General features: G+C 46.5%; 1 protein-coding gene across 4 annotated transcripts in view; it reads right to left on the minus strand.

Moving 5' to 3' along the window:
- POU2F1 (POU class 2 homeobox 1) overlaps nucleotides 1-20,998 on the minus strand; it is a 200,370-nt gene that overhangs the window by 13,588 nt on the left and 165,784 nt on the right. For all 4 annotated transcript variants that reach the window (XM_089773288.1, XM_089773295.1, XM_075909143.2 and 1 more), the window contains 2 exons: nucleotides 6,450-6,591; nucleotides 448-593 (listed from right to left, as the gene is read on the minus strand). In XM_089773288.1, coding sequence (XP_089629414.1) covers nucleotides 448-593; nucleotides 6,450-6,591 — 288 coding nt within the window. The remainder of the gene's footprint in view (nucleotides 1-447; nucleotides 594-6,449; nucleotides 6,592-20,998) is intronic.

Raw genomic sequence — 20,998 nt, forward strand, 5'->3', positions numbered from 1 at the left:
TGGCTATTTGGCCGCTTGAGTGGGGCTTGTTGGCGTGAACAATGTGGCTATTTGGCTGGTTGAGAATGGCTAGTTTGCTATAGCAGTAGCCACTATGGTGGATATTGCTTCAGAGCTGGACACCATGGGCCTACGGTGTCAAAGCAAATCAGGGACAGAACATGAGGGATGAGAACAGCAGACTTCTGACTCCTGATCCCCCATTCCAACAACCAGATGACAGACACAGACTGAAAACATACTAAATTTAAATATTTAATGTATAAAGTATTTAATGTGAATCTTAAATATATTTTTATTCTATATCTACAATGATCACTGTATATCTTACAATGTCTGCTGAGTGCAGCTCCTAGCTGTAGAATTTTTTTCACCTTAATGGACATATTCTTTAGTAAAGCCACTATTTACTACAAATTAGCTGAGCAAAGCATCTGATTCACTGACCTCCAGAAAACTCTTCTCTAAGGCCACACGTATGTTGGTCTCTATGCTGGTGCGTTTCTTCCTCCTACGGTTCAAGCCCTCAATACCCAGCCCTGGGGAATTCAGGGCACTTGGGCTGGAGAGAGCTGAATCAGATGAGAGATTTTCTGAAAGAGAACAGAAGACAGCATGTATCAGCAAGAGATGCTGTGTCAGTGCACTTCAATCCAATTAAAGGATCCCACCCATGTAAGACATGACAGAACGTACCCCATATTCATTCCAGATATGGATAGGCTCCTTCACAGCAGATGTATTAAGCTGGTATGACCACTTACACTTGCAATTTACAAGCTATCAGAAGGGTTCAGTGTCTTATGACAAACAAGAAATGCTCTTCACCCTGTGCAGTATCTGGGGTTCTTCAAAATATGTTCCTCTATGGGGGCTCCACTTTAGGTGTGAGAGAGCCACCCACACCTTCTATTAAAGAGTTCTAATAGCAGCATCTATTCAGCCCATGCTTGCATAACAGTCAGTCTTCTGCCCTGCTCCATCATTGTATAGCAGTGTGCAAGTGTACTGTCCTCAGTTCCTTCTCTACCATGAAGCTCAATAGTAGAGAACTCTGAAGCAGAGGGTAAGAAAGGCAGATGGTGGAGCACTCACAAAGGACATTTAAAAAACCCACTGTTATTGAACAGGGTGAGTAACCCATTTATTATTCTTCAAGTAGTGTCCCTAAGGGTGCATCACTGTAGGTGATTATTAAGCAATGCACTCTAAGGTAGCAGGGGCTTCAGGGTTGAATCCCAGTATAGCAGAGAGTGAGACTGAAGGTAAGGAGTGCTGCGAAGAATGATCAGAGAACATGGGAAGGTAGCTACAGGAAGTAAGAATACCATGTTTTCCTGGGCTAGAGAAATTATCAGGATGATTCTGATCCTGTCTCTCTCTACTTAGAGCACTTTCTTTGCTATTAGGTGAGTCCAAGGCATACAGTAAGGCTGACAGGTATTGTCTCTCAACTTCAGGGATTAAGGACTGATGACCCAGTCCACACTTTGAGCAGAAGTGGGTGCATTTTTTGTTTGCCTCTGTGGCAAAAAGATCTATGCGGGGGGGGGGGGGGGGGGGGGGAAAGGAATTTGGTGGAATATGTGGGATCTTCCCCCCCCCATGCTTTTAGAAGAATGAATGCATTTTGCAGTCACACTCTGGATACCCAACAATGTGACAACAATGTGGGTTTGTATGCATCAATTCCAAAAGTTTGAGTGCCTGCGAATCAAGGGAGAGAGATCTGGCTCCTCCCTGGCAGTTGATGAAAAACTTACACGATATATTGTTCATCACAATTTTTATGTCCTTTCCTTTTCTTAGTGGCAGGAATTAGAGACAAGGATATCTGAACAACCTGAGTTCTAGGAGACTAATGGGTAGTGTCGTCTCCTGCAATGTCCACTTGTCTTGATCATATAAACATCTAGGTGCACTCTAGCAGAGAGATGTCCATCGTTATAACAACTGCAGGAGAAAGGACATGACTGGAACTCCTGTGCACACCATGTGATGGTTCTTCCGCCAATCAAGATTTATTTCATGAAGGTAGGTACATAAAGGAACGTATGTAGACTGTGTATGGTGGGTAAATAAATGGTTTTGGGTCACCCTTGGAAGCAGCACATTTGAAGTCAGATGTGCTTTGTTGCAAAGGTCGTGGTTCTATGTGATCAAGTAATTGAATGCAGCTCTTGACCATGGTTTGTGGACTGAGTTGAATCATGTAAGCTACATAGGACAGGGTCATGAACCTCTACTGAGTAAGGTAGATTCTTGTGTCACTGAAATGAGATGTGTCCCTATGAACTAAAGGCTCTACACTGGGCTTAATGTGGATTTCTGTATATTCAATTGTAGACCTAATTGAAGGGAAAGGTCTATGGCCTTGGAAGTTACCCAAAATGTCATATCTACAGAGAAGTCTTTTAGCAATCAATTATCCAGGCAAGGGAATATTAAAATACTCCCTTGAAGTATTACAACTTCAGTTGAAGCTTCTGGAAAGGAATCTCTGAGGACAGCCTTGGACCGAGACTTATGAAAGTGAGGTGAGGTCTTCAACAGAATCCTCTTTCTCTGATGCATTCAAGAACAACAGTATGCCTAGACAAAACTGAAGTGAAATAATTTGTACCAGGAACTCAGGTGATCTGGATGACCTCAACATTGAGAGCACATCAGAGACAAAAAGGTGTGAGCAGGCAGTCTCCAATATAGGCAGGTACTTAGGAACATGGAACTCCTGAAGTACTGTGAAGAACATCAGTACTGAGGCTTACAAGTGTAGTGCAATAGTTGTGTCTGGGGGTGCTGCCAGAACTGCAGACTTTGATTGTGCAAAGTGCTGCATGCGGTCTGAGAGAGATGCATTTAGGGCCCAAGTGGACTTCTTCAGTACAGGCAGTCCCCGAGCAACTCTGCCTCGGGCTTCCTGTAGTCAGCCGCTGGTCAGTTTCAGCAGCGGCTGAATCTGGACGCCAGTTCCGACTTACATACAGATTCAACTTAAGAACAAATCTAGTCCCTATCTGTACAGAAAGAACTCTTATTCCTGCCTTTATCTGACTCTAGTACTGAGGATGTCTCTTGAGCTTGAAGCCTTGCTGTCACACAGGCTATCTGTGCTTTGGTTACCAAAGGGATCGTTGTCAAGTACCTAACTGGAAAGCCAGTGGTGCAGGGGTAGCTAAGAGAAGAAACAACCTGGACTTTTTAGAGGTACACTCTCTACCTAAGGTATACTCCTTCAAGAGATTGTGAGCGGAGTCCTGTATCTTCCTCTTGGGTATTCTGGAAGTGTGGTGTTCTGAGGCAGCAGACTTACCTGGGGACTGGTGTACAGTGTGGGCCCATTAACCTGAATCAGGGACCGGACATATAGAGCTCCCCATCATAAGGGAATACAGATTAATTTCTCTTTTTTTCCTGGCTCTTAATTTTAATGCCAGGCAAAAGTTACACTCCGCAATACACCACATTCATCATGAATGTCTATCACGAACCAGAATTGCCTCCTGGCATGATTAAAGCCCAGAGAATCAGGTATCACTAAGGAGACAGAAAATTTCTAACTATCTAAAACTCATCTAAATAGAGCACAAAGAGATTTAAGAAAAGGAAGAAGCTAGAATAAAGGAAATGATTGACTATGATGAAGAAACACTATTATTATTTATATAACCACTAAATAACAATAAGGTTGAGATGTGAAGGGACAACTACTAGAGGCTAGTCTCAGTCTGAGGTGGGGGAAAAGGAACTGAGGATTGTTTGCCTCATGCACTTACATTACAGAACAGGGCACAAAACTAATACACATGTGGACCAAACAGATACTACTGTGAAAAATCTCCAACTGAAGGCACATGTGGTTCTATTACATCCATACGTACACTGCTTGAAGGAACCTACGTTCCAGAGCAATGTTAAGTCATTGCATCTCCATGAAACACCCATCCCTCATGATTTAAACACACATTACTCTGGCAAAGTTAAAATGTTCACTGATGTACAATTCATCAACGATAATTCTTGCTCATTATGGATTTTTTCACTATACCCCAGACAGCCAAGCTCAATGAGCTTGAGCGGCTGTCTGAGCAGCCTAGCACAGAATTTCTTTCTCCTGCTCCACATTTGCCTGGCAATGAGGGAGATAAATTGCTTCAGTGACTCATCCTCTCAGCTACCAAAGTGTTGGCTGATGCTATAGTCTCTAGACAGCCCAGATAGCCACCACACACTTCTGATTATCTCCTCCCCTCACTGAAAGCTAGATTTGAGTTCTGACTAGCTGAATGCCCTGCCTTCTGCCTGGTTCTACAGAACAGTGAAGGAAGCATGCACTGTTATCCAGTTAATTCTCCTTTGTGGGAAAGGGTGCAGAAGAAGACGCAGCTAAAGGCAGGTCACAGAAGGACAGGGCAGATAGGAAGCTAAATGCCAGAATAAACAAACAATGAATTCAGCTGCAGAAACATGGAGTCCACATGCCCTGAATGAGATGAAATGGGCAGATCACACCACTCAGAACCACTGTTGCAGTCCTGAATGGACATCAGTTACCTTCCATTCATGTTTTCAAGATTATCTTTGCAATCATGAGGGCCAGAAACTTACATTAAAAAAAAAAAAAAAAAAGAAAGCTGAAATCCTGGACACCATTTTAAAGCATAATGTACAATCATATAATACATAGGACCCTTCTATGTATTTCTATGTATATTGAATTCAATGGAAATCTTTGAACTGACTTGAACTGTATCTGGATAAACTTCTAATGTAAAGGTTCACCATTTTTTTGCTGGCACAACCCCATTTTAATGAAGTATTCCCTGACGGGACACACCTATGGAAAACATCATTTTGTAGAGCAAAACTGTGTCCTCCACATAGCCTGATCTCGTATGGATAGAGTGCATGAGGTCACATTATACAGAGGATGCAGTTTTGTAGAGCAAAATGGTGTTCTTTACACACTGAGATCTTGCATGCACCATATGTGTGAGGTCACACTCTGTGGAGCAAATTGGCATCATCTGTACACTAGGGCTATGTCTACACTGCCCGCTCTTGGGCAAAAAAATATGCAAATGAGGCGAAGCATGGAATATCACATAATTAGTTAGGCTCCATTTTTGCGCGAGAAGCTTGTACGCAAAAAGAAGCCATCTACATGGCTCCTTTTTGCTCAAAACCCCCCTCCTGAGCAAGAGCTGTTCTTCCACTTTTTTTTTTTTTTAGGAAGAACGGCTCTTGCACAAGAGGGGGGTTTTGCGCAAAAAGGAGCCGTGTAGATGGCTTCTTTTTGCGTAAAAGCCTCTCACGCAAAAATGGAGCCACATTATTTATGCAAATGAAGTGTGGTGATATTCCATGCTTTGCCTCATTTGCATATTTTTTGCACAAAAGAGGGCAGTGTAGACATAGCGTAGGGATTGTTGCAATCCCATCTGCTGGTGGTGCTACCTCATATCTGGTATATAATCCAGTTTGGGAACTGCTGCCAAACGGGCTTGGAGTACCCTCAGGGAAATCTCGGTGTAAGATGCTTCAGGACCAACCATAAACTTGTTGCTGATATTTCTCTGTTGGCCAAGCAAAGTGAGGCCCTACATTTTTTACATGATATTTTTGTTTGTCATGCAATAACTGTTAAACACCATATTAAATCAATTCCAAAATTTCAAGAAACATTCTAGTCAATTTTTGGTGAAAATTGGAAAACCAGGAGGAAATAGGGGATCTCTCAGCTTCAACCAGGTCTATTATTGTCTACACATTAAAGAACTAGTTGATGGTGGCCATTAACAATATCAAAAATAATAATGGCCCCATTTCAGATCTCCTCACTGTCTCAAAGTTCAAAATGTCAATATCCTGAATGACTTATCTCCCATATAAAAAGAAAAGAAAAAATTGTATTTAGCGGATTGGAACATGGGGGTGGGTGAGGAGAACACTGGGCCCTTTGTAAGAAGTGAAGTGAGGGGCACAGAATATACAGCATAGCAAGAAGCCTGACATACCAGAAGCTTATGGAGGGGCTGGACAAATCTATAGAAATGTAGGTTTGTGCAGTGACCTGGCCTACACTAGCTATGAAGCGTGCAGCCCTCCTTACCCAACTGGGAAAGGAATGTAGAGGATATATGGTGTGTGTGCACGCACGCACGCACACACACAGAGAGAGAAAACATGCAGTGTAACATGCAGTGTACTCCTTCCTCATACCAGCCAGTGCTTCCACTAACAGTAGAGCACATATCTAAAAGCCAGATGGAAATAGCTTCAGAGACCTGTGGACCCATGAAGTGGTTACTGATGCTCTTGAATTGCTTATCCTAAGAAGATATACGGAAGTTTGATGAGTTTTGCAACAAGTAACTTAAGACACAAACCAAACAGAAGAGTAAAGCAGTTTTCAGAAGCCCACTGGATTTGTCCACAGACTCGTTCACCTGCATCATTGAGCCACTTTTCCAGAAGTGGCTTTAACTTGCACATGTTCTTAAAGCTGAGGTTCAAGGCTTCAAAGCGAGAGATGGTAGTTTGGCTGAAGTCATTTCCATAGAGTTTGCCCATTGCGAGCCCAACATCACCCTGCAGAGAAAGAGGGATTCATTAACATATGACTCTATGTTACAGAAGTCTCTTCTATTGCACAGAGGACACAATGCTCTAAGACAAACACAATCGTGGGTCCTTTTGGTGACCTGCCCCCTGCTTCCACCTCAGGCTTCTGATTCACAGAAACTTACTCAATGCTACAGATTCAGGCGAAACCAGATAATGATGAAAAACATTCAGTCTTTCCAAGTCTCACCCTCTTTAATCTGAACTCTTTTCAGGATCTCTCAAGTGTCTTTGGCTTGGTCTCCACATTATAACTGAATACCACATCCCACGAAATATTAATTCAAGCAATTATAGCAAACAATATAACTCATGGAAACAGAACTGAAGATGAATCTACTTAACATCAAAGAAGAGATGTTCAAATAAAAGAATTTGTAAATACTAATTATTTGAGTGTAACAATTCAATGTATCTTTCTGGAGATGGTGAAAGGATCCCATAAGTCAAGGTGCTCATCTGAGCGTATACTGGATTTTATCTTTTGAAGTTCAAACTGAACCTCTCCAGCAGATCTGTTTCAGAAGCAGAAGAAAAGTTAAACTATTCACAATTGTCAATTATTCCATCAACATCATGTATCTGTCCAAACAGAAGTCAGGAAATGTATAGCCAACCAGATCACCATCATCAATATATCTAGGGTTATTACTTTTCCAAACTCAGGTTTTTGTCTCTGTATCAAACATTCTACTTGCACCAGCATTTATACATACATATATTTCAAAGTTTTTTATACACAAGGGTGGGCTCTTAACAAATTCAACTTGTCATAAAGAATATGGGATGCAACGTCACAGTTTGTTTACTGCAGCAGTGGTGATGGTCACCAGAGCTCTGTGAGTAATAGAATCCAACATACAGCAGAGGAGAGGCGGTGTGACTTGGGATCTGAAGGTCTCCAGGAACATTACCACAAGAGTTTTAGCCTGTTTTTCCTCAATTTTTAGGTTTACTTTTAAATCCTGAGGAAATGTTACATTTGGAGGGAATATGTATCTGTCCAAAGCAGCGGAGACAGCATCTGTTGCTGCAGGAAAAAAGACCTGTGGCAAACATGGCAGGGTTCGAATCCCAGGATCCTGGGTATAAGACCATGAATTGAGCCATAAGACAAGAAAACTGAAGGTATACTCCTCATAAATACAAACTGCTAAATAACAGAAAAATAAATTAGTAGAAGAAGAAGAAAAAATAAGAGTTAACAAGCAGCTTAGCAAGTCTGACTCTGCAACAAACACTCTCAAACTGCGGGCAACTGAGAAGGCCCTGCAGTAGTTGTGACTATGCTCCCTCAAACAGCCTCATACTGGAGCAGAGGGGTATCTAGAAAGTCTCTAGAAAGCCCAGAAAGTCTCCAATCATGAGTGCACATGTAAGCACATACCCTAAAGTAGACCATAGGGACACTACTTAAAGAAGTAGTTATTCATTTCTTTGTGCACATTTTTTCCTCCGAAGAGTGTATCATTTCATTAGAGACATTACTGTGTGGGAACTAGCAAAGAGTCACTCATCACTGAAGTAGAGGATAAAGATACTTTGCAATGAGTTTAACCCACTTCATAGAATAACTGAATCCTCTTACAGTTCACACTTCATTACAATGCATCTCCATGCATTTGACAAAGTGGGTTTTTGCCTATGAAAGCTTATGCCCAAATAGATCTGTTAGTCTTTAAGGTGCTTCTGGGCTCCTTGTTTTTTTTTACTTCATTACAATAGCACCATTCGTGTCAGAAGACAGGTGACAAGAGAGAATATTCCATTTTTTTATTATATTACAAGATGTTATAAAACACCAAATCATAAGTTTCCACAGTAGGAACACATCTCAAATCAGTCAGTGAGGATGTAGGTCACATCTCGGATGAAATACTTTGTGTTTAAATGTGTTAAACAGGCAGCTATATATAAAGGAATTAAATTCTATAAATCCACAAAATTATTCTGTTTTGGACATTTAATTTCAAATCAAAATCAGATTAAATTACCCTAAAATGGAATGTAATAAGCCATTAGAGTACAATGCACCCTAGATCCTTGTAATTATTTTTGAAAAGACAAAAGTAAATCTGCTAAGTTTGAAAATAACCTATTACTGTATGTCACTGGAAATTAATTTTCCTGTTACTATTTGGAATGCATTCTAATTACGGGACTGCAGGAAACCTTAGTAATAAGATCTTTAATTACAACACAATTATGTAATTAGGTAATTGTTATTAAAACTGCCTAATTATGTATATTTACTCAAAGAAGAAGAATGGATTGATCTAGTAAATACAATGACATTTTGAACAATTTTTTTTTAAACAAAGGGGAATTTAATACAAAAAGCTGCCTTAGTATTATACTAGGATTGTGATACAGGCAGTCCCCGGGGTTACGTACAAGATAGGGACTGTAGGTTTGTTCTTAAGTTGAATCTGTATGTAAGTCGCAACTGGCGTCCAGATTCAGCCGCTGCTGAAACTGACCGCCAGTTCTGACTTACATACAGAATCAACTTAAGAACCCCAAGCGTCCCCAAGTCAGCTGCTGCTGAAACTGATCAGCGCTGATTCCAGGAAGCCCAGGGCAGAGCAACTCTGCCTCGGGCTTCCTGTAGTCAGCGCTGGTCAGTTTCAGCAGCGGCTAAATCAGGACGCCTGGGGCAGAGCAGCTGGGGTGCTGCTGGGTTGCTCCGGTAGCGCCGCTCCTTGGCACTACTGGACCAACCCAGCAGCACCCCACCTGCTCTGCCCCAGGCATCCTGATTCAGCCGCTGCTGAAACTGACCAGCAGCGGCTGAATCAGGACCAGAGCAGCTGGGGTGCTGCTGGGTTGGACCAGTAGCGCCCAGAGCGGCACTGCGGGACCAACCGGCAGCACCCCAGCTGCTCTGCCACAGGCGTCCGGAGAAAACCCTGGGGGGGGGGGAGCGTACTAGCTGCGCCCCACCCCACCCCACCCCAGCAGACCAGGAAGACACGGGCGGCGGACCAAGACGCACCGCGGACCCGCCGCCTGGGTCCTCCGCGGCTTTGCTCCCCGTCTCCCTGGTCTGCTGGAGACCAGCAGACCAGGGAGACGGGGAGCAAAGCCTCTGAGGACGCCGGCAGCGGGACAGCTGCGGGGTGTCTGGGCTGTCCCGCTGCCAGCTTCCCCCGCGGCTTTGCAAAGCCTCGGGGAAGCCGGCAGCGGAGCAGCCCAGGCGCGCCTGGGGTGCCCCGCTGCCCGAGCCCCCCCGCCGCTTTGCAAAGCCTCGGGGAAGCCAGCAGCGGAGCAGCCCAGGTGCGCCTGGGCTGCCTCGCTGTCCGAGCCCCCCCGCAGCTTTGCAAAGCCGCGGGGAAGTCGGCGGCGGAGCAGTCCAGGCGCACCTGGGCTGCCTCGCTGCCCGAGCCCCTCTGCGGCTTTGCTCTGTGTCTTCCTGGTCTGCAGACCAGGGAGACGCAGAGAAAGCCCCAGAGTACACGGGCGGCAGGACCGCGAGGTCCCGCAGTCCGTGTACTCTGGGGCAGCCCCGTTCGTAACTGCGGATCCGACATAAGTCGGATCCGCGTAAGTCGGGGACTGCCTGTACTAAGTTCCTAAGCAAAGGCTGATACAGAACCACTGAGTTACTGTGTCTGCTTTTTTTAAATCCACAGTATAAATTTACGATAGCGTTGGTAAGGAGAGTTAACCTTTAACTTAAAAATCCTGGTTTTGCTGTATATTCATTTCACAATAACATAGCAAGTTAGGATAACTGTCACAAATGTGATGGGCACAAACCAGAAGCTCTCAGTCAAGCAACAGAGAAGCTATTCTATTCGATATAGGTCCCATCGTAATAGCCGAGTAACTCCTTCACCTCATGAAGGAGTGAAGCATGCTCATACCAACAAAATACTATCTTTTTAACAACAACCTGTTCTTGTGGAGTAACTAAGATTCTGCCAGGAACTTTTATTATGAAAAAGAAGTTACTCACTTCCGTGCAGTAACGATGGTTCTTCGAGGTGTGTCCCCATGGGTGCTCCACGTCTGGTGTCGGGCTGGTCCCGACGCCACGAATCGGAGCTTGCCAGAGCTGTGTTCGGCCGGACCGCGCATGCTCGAGCCGGTTTCGCGCCTTTCATGTGCCGCACGCGGTCCGGCGCCTGCCAGTTTCCTCTCACCGCCCCTCTGCAAGACAGAAACAGAGGAGATTCCGTAGCGGGGAGGAGGGCGGGTCGTGGAGCACCCACGGGGACACACCTCGAAGAACCATCGTTACTGCACGGAAGTGAGTAACTTCTTTTTCTTCTTCGGGTAGTCCCCGTGGGTGCTCCACGTCTGGTGACTATGGAGCAGTAATCTGAGTTAGACATGGGCTGCGGAATTAAGATTTTGGTGGCTAGGGAGTACTGCTAGAGCCACCGCTGAATCGGAAGCTAGGTGCTGTGTGATTGCATAGTGCCTTGAAAATATGGTATTGGAAGACCAAGTGGCTGCCCGGCAGATGTCACGTAAAGGGACTCCCCAACGAACGCTGCTGACGTTGCCACTGCTCGCGTTGAGTGGGCCCTCAGCTGCGATGGGAGCGGCTTGTCGCGAATGGTGTAACAGGTGGTAATGCAGGAGACGACAAGTTTCGAAATACGCTGGGCCGAGAGGGGTTGGCCCTTAAAGCGGCCTGACGCCGAAATAATAAGGTGATCTGTTTTCCGGATGTTGCGGGTTCTATCTATATAGAATGCCAATGCCCGACGGACGTCCAGGGTATGCAAGAGCGCGTCCCGCTGAGAGATGAGAGGCTTTGGATAGAAGCATGGCAAAACGATTGGCTCGTTAATATGAAATTCTGTGCAGACCTTAGGTGGGAAAGCCAGATGAGATCTCAATGTTACAGATTCCTTACTAAATACTGTATAGGGGGGCGATGCCATTAGTGCTGCCAGCTCGCTCACCCTACGCGCTGATGTTCCAGCCAAGAGGAAGAGTACTTTCATTGCCAGTATAGGCCAGGGTACCATCGCCAAGGGTTCAAAGGGAGAACGCGTCAGGGTGTCCAACATGAGGTCTAGGCTCCATGCGGGTGGTGGGGGCCTGCGAGGTGGATTAAGGTTAGTCAGGCCTTTGAGAAATCTTGTGACCATGGGGTGAGAAAAGACCGACCTGCACTCTACCGGGCCGTGAAAGGCCGCAATTGCTGCTACATGGACTCTGAGTGATGATATGGAGAGCCCGGCAACCCTTAACTGAAGGATATAGTCCAAAAGGACATGCGGTGGTGAGAGAAAAGGGTTTAGGCCCTTTGGAACACACCAACGTGTGAACCTAGACCATTTGGACAGGTAGGTTTTCCTGGTAGAGTCTTTCCTGCTATGCAGCAATACCCGTTTCACCTGGTCCGAGCAAAGACTCTCGGACGCACTGAACCATCTATCATCCATGCAGTTAGATGCAGACTGTACAACTTCGGATGCAGAAGGGCGCCGTTCTGCTGCATCAGGAGGTCCGGTCGATGCAGGAAGCGGTCTGGTGGTCGCGTGAACAGCTGCAGGAGAGTTGAGTACCAAGGCTGTCTGGGCCAGGCCGGAGCTATGAGTAAGATTCTCGCCTTGTCCATGAGGATCTTCTCGAGCACTCTGGGAATGAGCACAACAGGGGGGAATGCATATAACAGTGATGTTCCCCAGTGTCGGAGAAAGGCGTCTCCCAGGGAACCGGTGCCTGCTCCTGCTCTGGAACAGTATGCTGCGCATTTCCTGTTGGCCCGAGTGGCGAAGAGATCTATCATCGGACGGCCCCAGCGATGGAAGAGAGGTAGGAGGACGTCCGTACTGATCACCCACTCGTGATCATGATGAAAGTATCTGCTCAATGCATCCGCAATTGTGTTGTTCGCACCGGGTAAGTATGATGCGACTATAATGATGTCGTTTCGAATGCACCACGTCCATAAGCGGACTGCCTCCGCGCAGAGGGACCGGGCGCCTCCTTGTCTGATCACGTAATACATCGTGACGATGTTGTCGGTGAGAATTCTTGTTGTCGTGCCTCTTATATGCGTCCTGAACTGTCTGCAGGCATGGAACACCGCCCGCAACTTGAGAAGGTTGATATGTAACATCCGTTCTGATGCGGACCAGCGGCCCTGAGCTGTTTCCGTGCCGATGTGAGCACCCTATCCCACGAGAGAAGCGTCCGTTGTTATCTCCTTTGACGGTTGTGTCGCATGGAAGGGGACTCCTGACAACATATTGTTGGGGTTGGCCCACCAATGGAGGGATTTCTTTACATGTACGGGTAGAGCCACGAGTTTTCGGGTGTTGTGTCTGACGGGGTTGTACACCGTGCTCAACCAATGCTGCAAGCACTGCAAATGCAACCTTGCATGCTGCACGATGATGGTAGTGGCTGCCATATGGCCTAGGAGCTGCAAATATACCCGTACTGGGAGTGTTGGAGCTTGTAAGACTGTGCCTATTAAGTCCTTTATGACTTGGAAGCGCTCGACCAGAAGATGAGCTCGCTCTGAGAGAGAGTCGAGTCGGGCTCCTATGAAGGTTAGAGTTTGTGTCGGTTGCAGATGCGATTTTTGCATGTTTACAATGAGGCCGAGGGAGTCGAATAGATCCTGTATCGCGGCTACCATGTAATGTGTCTCCGACTGCGTGTGACCCTTGATGAGGCAGTCGTCGAGATACGGGAAAATTGAGACCCCTGTTTTGCGTAGATGGGTGGCCACCACCGTTAGTGTCTTTGAGAACACTCTTGGGGCCGATACCAGCCCGAAAGGGAGCACCCTGTATTGGAAGTGCTCGTCTCCCACTACGAACCAAAGAAAACGTCTGTGCGCTACGTGCATTGTGATATGAAAGTATGCGTCCTGTAAATCTAGGACTGAGAACCAGTCTCCCTTGTTTAGCGCCGGTATGATCTTGGCCAGCGTGGTTATCCTGAAACGCTGCTTTCGAATGTGGCGATTGAGGCCTCTCAGGTCGAGGATAGGCCTCCACCCCCCGGACTTCTTGGGGACTAGGAAATACCTGGAGTAGAAGCCTTTCCCCCGGAACTCCGCGGGTACTCGTTCTATGGCCCCGATCTGTAGAAGGTGGTAGACCTCGTGTTGAAGAGCGACCCCGTGAGATGGGTCCCTGAAAAGGGATGGGGTGGGTGGGGAGGTGGGGGGGAACTGAGGTAAAGGGGATCGTGAGGCCTGATGATATCACTTCCAGGACCCATTGGTCCGAGGTAATGCTGGCCCATTGATGACGGTATGGCCTCAGCCGATGATGGAAGAGGTTGTTTGCAGGCTTCTGTGTGATGATGACGAGAGACTTGTTCGAGTCCTTGACATGGGAGTCAAACCTGCTGCTTAGAAGCAGGCCGAGCAGATGTTCGATTCTGTTGCTGTCGCTTGCACTGTGGGCGCTGTCTAAATCTGGACTGGTCAGGTCCGCGTTGTTGCTGTTTGAAGGATGAATAGTCGTACCTCCTTTGGAAGGGGTAGTATCATTTACGCTTGAACGGAGGGGTGTACATGCCCAAGGTTCGGAGGGTAGTACGAGTCCTTTCCCGAATGTAGAATCTCATCGGTCGTGGAGGCAAACAGCTTCTGTCGATCAAACGGCAGATCTTCGACCTTGGACTGCAATTCTCGAGGGGCTCCCGCTGACAGGAGCCAGGAGGCTCTCCACATGGCGATGCCCGTCACCATGGCTCATGCAGCCATATCCACTACGTCTGCGGCGATTTGAAGTGATGTTCTACATGTGGTATACCCCCCCTGGATAACAGCCTTTAAAAGAGGTCTCTTGCTGTCAGGAAGGTGTTGCATCAGATCTGGAAGCTTTGAATAGTTATCCAAGTTGTGGTTTGATAGGAGGGCTGCGTAGTTGGCGATTTGGAGAATTAAGGTTGCGGAAGAATATATCTTATGGCCGAATAAGTCCAATTTTTTAGAGTCCTTATCCGGGAGGGAGGTCTTAAAATGTGGCGTCTTAGCTTTGTGGCGGATAGCATCCACTATTAAAGAATTAGGCTGTGGGTGATTGAAAAGAAAGTCTAGGCCTTTGGTGGGGACGAAATATTTTTTGTCCGCCCTTTTATTCGTGGTATAGATGTTGGCATCTGCCAAATCTCCTCAGCTACCTCCATGATAGCCTCATCTATAGGGAGGGCGATCTTCCGTTGATGTTTAGGATGTAAGTTCTTAAATAGCTTATGCTGTTCCACCTCAGCCTCCATGAGTTGTATCTCCTGAGATTGCGCCACTCGTTTAAAGAGGTCTTGGAACTCTTTAAGATCATCTGGGAGTGATGTCTCGGCCAAGGTTACTGCTTGTCCCAGCGCGAGTGCGGAAGAGCGAACACTAGGAGACATATCCAGTTCCGTTTCGGAGAGCTGGCCCTCTTCCACGTCTGATTGTGGATGAGGGGGTGGGGAGCGTGGTGGTAACGTAGGTCAGGGCGGAGATTGATTCCGAGGTTCAGAATGCATCGAGCGCGGGCTGGTCGATCGACAGGAGCATGGTGATATGTGGCGAGATCGCGAGCGGCTGTGATGGGGTGACCGATAGTAACATGATCTATGGTAATGCATGGAATGTCGATCAGAGGCTGCAGGCGATGAACATCTAGAGGATCCCACGGTGCTGTGCCTGACATAGTAAGTGCTGCGTGTCACGCGAGTTGAGGAATGGAATCGCCTTGACGGGGATTGAGATCTGGAATATCTATAATGTGAGCAGCTACGTTCCCTATAGTGATGGTGGCGAGAGGATAAGCTTCGCCTATGATGCTCCTTGCGCCCCGCTGCATGGTGTGCAGACATGGAGGGGTGAGGCGATGGCTCTGGAGGGGATACCGGAGAGGGGGAGAGGGAAATTTCATGCATGTTCGTCCTTGATGCTGCACTAGTAGAAGCTGCTTCTAGCTGCTCAGAGATTGCAGGCTGCAAGCTTGGAGGGTCAGGTGGCTGTGCTGACGGAGTCATTTGTTCAGTGCTGGGTACCGTGGGTGCCGGGGGTGCTGAAGACAGCTCCCTGTGAGGGGGTGTGTGCACTGCATTCAAAGAGCCAGGCACCATGGGTGTGGGGCAGGCTGTGTCTTTAAGGGGCCCCCCTGCAGTCTGCGGTGCCGGAGGCAGCCTGAGCCAGGAAGTGCTGGCTGGCTTCTTTGAAGTGGCCAAACGGGCTGTCTTTGAAGTGGAAGTGCCCGGCTTATCACCTGCGCTCACCCGCTGCTGCGGGGCAATCTGCAGGGAACGAGCAGGAGGGGCTTTCTTCCTCTTAGGGGAAGACATAGCTGGGAAGGGAGCCCTCCGCTTTCCTGCGGTCGGGTCCGATGCCGAGGAGCCTGGAGCGCTGAGGCAGGAGAGCCTTATCAAAGAGAATCTCCTTCAGCCGTCTTTCCCGCTCCTTGCGGGCTCTCGTCATGAGCTTGGCACAGTGACTACATTTTTGGGGGATATGTGCCTCCCCAAGGCAGCAGACACAAGCCGAATGTCTGTCAGAGACAGGCATTGAGTCCCTGCACATAGTGCACTTTTTGAAGCCGGGGGAGCCCGGCATACCGGCTGTCTGAAGGGAGTTTACTCTCGTTTCACCGACTGCCCCTTTCTCTCTCCTTTAGGAATTGTAACTATGCCTATTTTATTATTTGAGTCTTGTTCTCCTCTCCCCCTTTACGTGTATATATATAACTATGTTTGAATAAAGGGTCTGAGAACTACTGAACTTAGCTCAAGTGGAACTAGCCGGGTAACAATGTAACTCTTCTTACTTTTTTACTTTTTTTTTTTTTTGTAAACTAGGAGTTGTAACAGGAAAACATCCGTAGAAGGCAACAATATAACTATATACAAATGGTAACTGTTTCTTTTGCTATCATTATGCTGCCTCTCTCTCTTTTTTTTTTTGGCGCCAGAGCCGCGGCTCTGAGAGCTGCACGGCGGAGACAGCTGAAACCTTCAAATATAAGTATAAACAGCTGATAACTCTATAAAGGTATTAACTTAAAATCAGGAACACATTAATGAACTGGAAAAAAACAGAAGTTTAAATCGTTTTGAACTTTCTCTCAGGAAGCCTGAGGAGAGGAAGGGGAGCTCTGTTCGTGACCAGGGGCGGATTAGAGGAAACTGGCGGGCGCCGGACCGCGTGCGGCACATGAAAGGCGTGAAACCGGCTCGAGCATGCGCGGTCTGGCTGAACACAGCTCTGGCAAGCTCCGATTCGTGGCGCCGGGACCAGCCCGACACCAGACGTGGAGCACCCACGGGGACTACCCGAAGAACAACCCAGATTTTTCAGGCATTTAGAATGTCGTCACAAAAATAAATATGACGTTGGCCCCATGCTTTCAGCTATAGCAGGTTCCCAAAGTTAAAGAAAAGCAACCTTTACCCTATTGGGCTCACCAGAGCAAAGGGTCACTTATGTGCTTGCTTACCTAAAGCCAAATGGTGAAATCCATTTGGTGGAATCAGAGCACAAAACCCATTAGGATGAAGCCAAAGAAAGTAATTTTAACTACAGGAAGTCCTCAACTTACGAACAGGTTGTGTTTCAAAAGTTCATTTGTAAGTGGGTTGTTGGAACTCGAAACATTTTTCTACATGTTATTAATGATAGTCCGTCATGTCCAACGATGACGTCTTGCGCTTGCACAGACTCATCGGTTGTGGACTCGCATGTGGCTGAGGAGTCCAAGCCTTGAATGGCATGGGCGTTCACAGTGGGGACAAAGGAAATGTCCTGGCTCTGTCAGTGTGGCTGCTACCGTTGCTTTTGTCCTCTCATGAGCATCAATCAGGCGTATGCACTGCTGTTCTTCAAAGTTGTCATATGCGTGTCATACGAGAGCATGCCAACCTGTTCGGTCTTCTGCATGCTGCTCTAGCTGCTTTGGCTTTAATCCAGCATGAGCAATGTTGGCCTTTACGCAGTCTTTATACCTCTTGCAAGGCCTACATTGATTCTTTTTGCCCTGGGAGAGTTCAAATGATGTGCCCTGTCCAACGCAGCTGGGCTTTCAGAATCATGGCTTCAATGCTTGTGGTTCCTGCTCTGACAAGGACTTCCAAGTTCATGACTCTGTCCTGTCATAGAATGTGTAGTAATGACCTCAGGCTGTGTGTGTGGAAGAGTTCCAGTAGTTTCACATGTTTTCTGTGCAAGGTCCAGACTTCATATCCACACAGGAGGCTGGTAAAGACTACAGCCTTGTACACTTTCAGTTTAGTGGACTGTCGAATATTGTGTTATTCAAATGTTATAAATGGTAGTTAGACTCGCAAGCTAGCTCACAAAAATCCATTTAACCTATAATGTAGCTGAAATACTGTATATTTGCAATGAAGATAGTAGAAAATAATACAATTGTAATACTAGTAATTAAAACAGAAAATCAATAAAATTGAATGAGAAATATCTTTTTATTAAATACTGGAGGTAGGTGAAGATTCTGAAAGGGACTTCTGGGCCTTCCCCAGCTGCAGAGCTAGATTAACTCTTCTGGGCACCTCTTATGCTCTAAGGTAGGGCCAAAAGTGATGGATTCAAAGTGAAGAGGGCTGTGGGCTGAGGCAGGGAGTTGCGTGTGGAGGGAACGAGGGCTCTGATTAAGGGTGAGGACTCGGAGGTATGGCTAGGAATGAGGCATTTGGGATGCAGGAGGGATTTCACAGCAGGAAGTGGGGGTGGGGTCTGGGTGGGAGTTAGGGTGCAGAAAGGAATTTAGGGCAAGAGATGGGGTGTGGGATATGAGCAGGAGTTTGCCAATGGAAGGGCTCAGGGCTAGAGCAGGGTGTTGAGGGGTAGGGTATATACCTGGGCAACTCCTCATTGGTGGTGCAAATTGTAGGGGAAGGGAAGAGGGTTCAGGTGTCCCTGCGTACTGCCCTGCACTCATCTGCAGGCACCACCTCCACAGCTCCCATTACCCCATTACTATAGCCTCCTCCTCCTCTACCCCCAAAACATGGGCTCTGGCCATTCCCAGCTCCACGTGCAGGCTCAGCATGGATTCCGGCAGCCCCCAGCCCTGGCAGCCTCCCCCCGCTTAAACTGCTGCTTCTCTCTAGCCGCTAGCTACAGGCCACCCTCTCTCCTCCAGCCCACATTCATGCTGCTTGCCACCTCCTCGTGAGAGGGGGTTGAGTGCAGAGCCCATAGACAGAAGGGGGAGAATAGCTGCAGCCCATGCTGCTGGGGGGTGGCCAGCTGGAGCTGGAGAATGGGGATGGAGGCTGCCAGAGTCCATGCTGAGCCTGGGGAGGGGGGCAGCCAGAGATGGGGCTGGCTGTAGACCTCTGGCCCTTGCTCATGCCTCTCACTGCTACTTGCCCCTCTTGCCTGCTTCTGAGGCTGTAGGTGAACTTTTGTACGTGTGGAGTGCCTGTGTATTGAATATAATTGAATGAAAGGTGCTATTAGTAGTCCAAAGTACGATTATACATTCTATTATTGTGTTGCTGAGAGAAGCTGTGCTTGTTCCAGGAGTTCCTTCTTGAAAATATCAAAATTACAAAAATTCAAAAAAAAATGATTGACTGCTTGAGTTCAGACTTCTATGCAACCACTTGTGATTTTTGTTTGCTCCTTCTAGCAAAACATGTTAATTTTTAATAGCATACTACTAGACTTCTTCCTCTGGACAGCAGATTTGAATTTTGAATGGAAAAAAACCCATGTAATTTTGATACTTTCAAGACAGAACTCCTGTATCCAAGCACAGCTTCTCTCTGCAACATAATAGAGCATATAATCATACTTTACACTATTGACAGCAGCTTTCATTCAACTATATGCAATATACTCAAAATTACTTTTTTCAGCCTCATCCTAATGAGTTTTTGTGCTGTGACCCCATCCACCTAAATGGATTTCACCATTAGGCTTTAGGTAAGCAGACAAGTGAACCTTTGCTCTGCTGAGGCCCATGAGGCAGAGGTTGCTTTCCTTTCATTTTGCTCTTCTATCCTATTGTAAACACTGTTAAATATATAACAGCAAAAGTGGTTTTTGTTTTGTTTTTTAAGGAGCGTTTTTTAGAAGTCAGGAGTCTGGGCACTTACTCCGTTGCTCTAACTCTAAAGCAGATCCTTCCTGATCAATTGTTTACTTATGAATTTGGTGAAACAAAGATGATTGATAAGCTTATCCTCACAGTATTCAATATGGACACTATTCCAGAGAGGAGATAAAACGCCATACATTTTATTCAAGTTTATTATTTTCTTAATAAACATGTCTTTTCAAAACTTGTTTCTGAATTATCTTTTTAAGATTTCTCCTCTGTCATTTGAGTTTTCATTTGCAGACGCTTGGAAGCCATAACCCTCAAATACAGAATCACTAATATTAAAAAGGAAAATGTGTCCAAATGATAAAACCCTTCAACATACAAAGCAGCTTCATCACAGTTTTGACACAATCTTTTAACACTTAGAACTGTTAAGTGTGCTATATGACTTTAGAGGTTGCACTTCTGAGGGCAGCTTTTAAAGTGTTTTGACCTATTCATTTTAAATTCTTTAGGCTGAACAGTGCACATTCTATGACAGCCTGAGCTGGTAAAAAGTATGCACCTGCTGAGAAAATGGTTACCCTTAAAATCAACTAGGGAGCAAGAAAGATGTGTATGGCCTTTTTTGTTCATTCCTAGAACCCTTATAGAGAAGGGGAAAGACAAGAGCTTAATTCTATTTAAGAAGGCACTACTGGAGGGTGAAGGGTGGGAAGCTATCGTCCCCTCCTTTCAGATCTGAAAGCTGATTTAACCCCATACTGGGAGGCACTAAAGTAATGCAATTTTACCCAGTGGTGGAAAAAGTACCCAAAAAGTTATTTGAGTAAAAGTACTGCTACTTTGAAAAAAAATGTAATTAAGTAAAAGTTGAAGTATCCTTCTGGAAAAGTACTTGAGTAAAAGCACAAAAGCATAGCATCTTAATTGTACTCAAGTATCCTGAAGTAAAAAGTAGACATCCTGTGGAAATCTATGATTATACACATGAGTTATCATAGGGTACCATTATTGTTCACATACATAGGTTGGACCTCCTTGGTCCAGCATCACTGGGACCTGACTGGTCCCAAATGAGAGAATTTGCTGGACCAGGGGAGGTCTTCTGCCACTGTCTCCCAAGGCTTCTCCAGCAGACACTCTGCTTCACCTCCCCCTCACTGAACCTGGCTGGCCTGCTTGCCTAGCTGCTGCCGGCTCCCCTGAGCAGCAGAGGCTCTGACTCCTGCTGCAGGGCTCCAGCCCCGTGCATCTGGGGCAGCCACGGGACTCTGGCCCCAGGAGCTGCTGTTGGGATCTGGCCCTATGCTAATGTGGGGCTCAACTCCAGCCCCATGCTCCCAGGGGCTGCCCCAGCGCCCCAGTCCTGTGCTCAAGGAACTACTGTGGGG

Source organism: Pelodiscus sinensis, chromosome 1 (genome assembly GCF_052426305.1).
Source record: "Pelodiscus sinensis isolate ZL-2025 chromosome 1, ASM5242630v1, whole genome shotgun sequence".
NCBI lineage: Eukaryota > Metazoa > Chordata > Testudines > Trionychidae > Pelodiscus > Pelodiscus sinensis.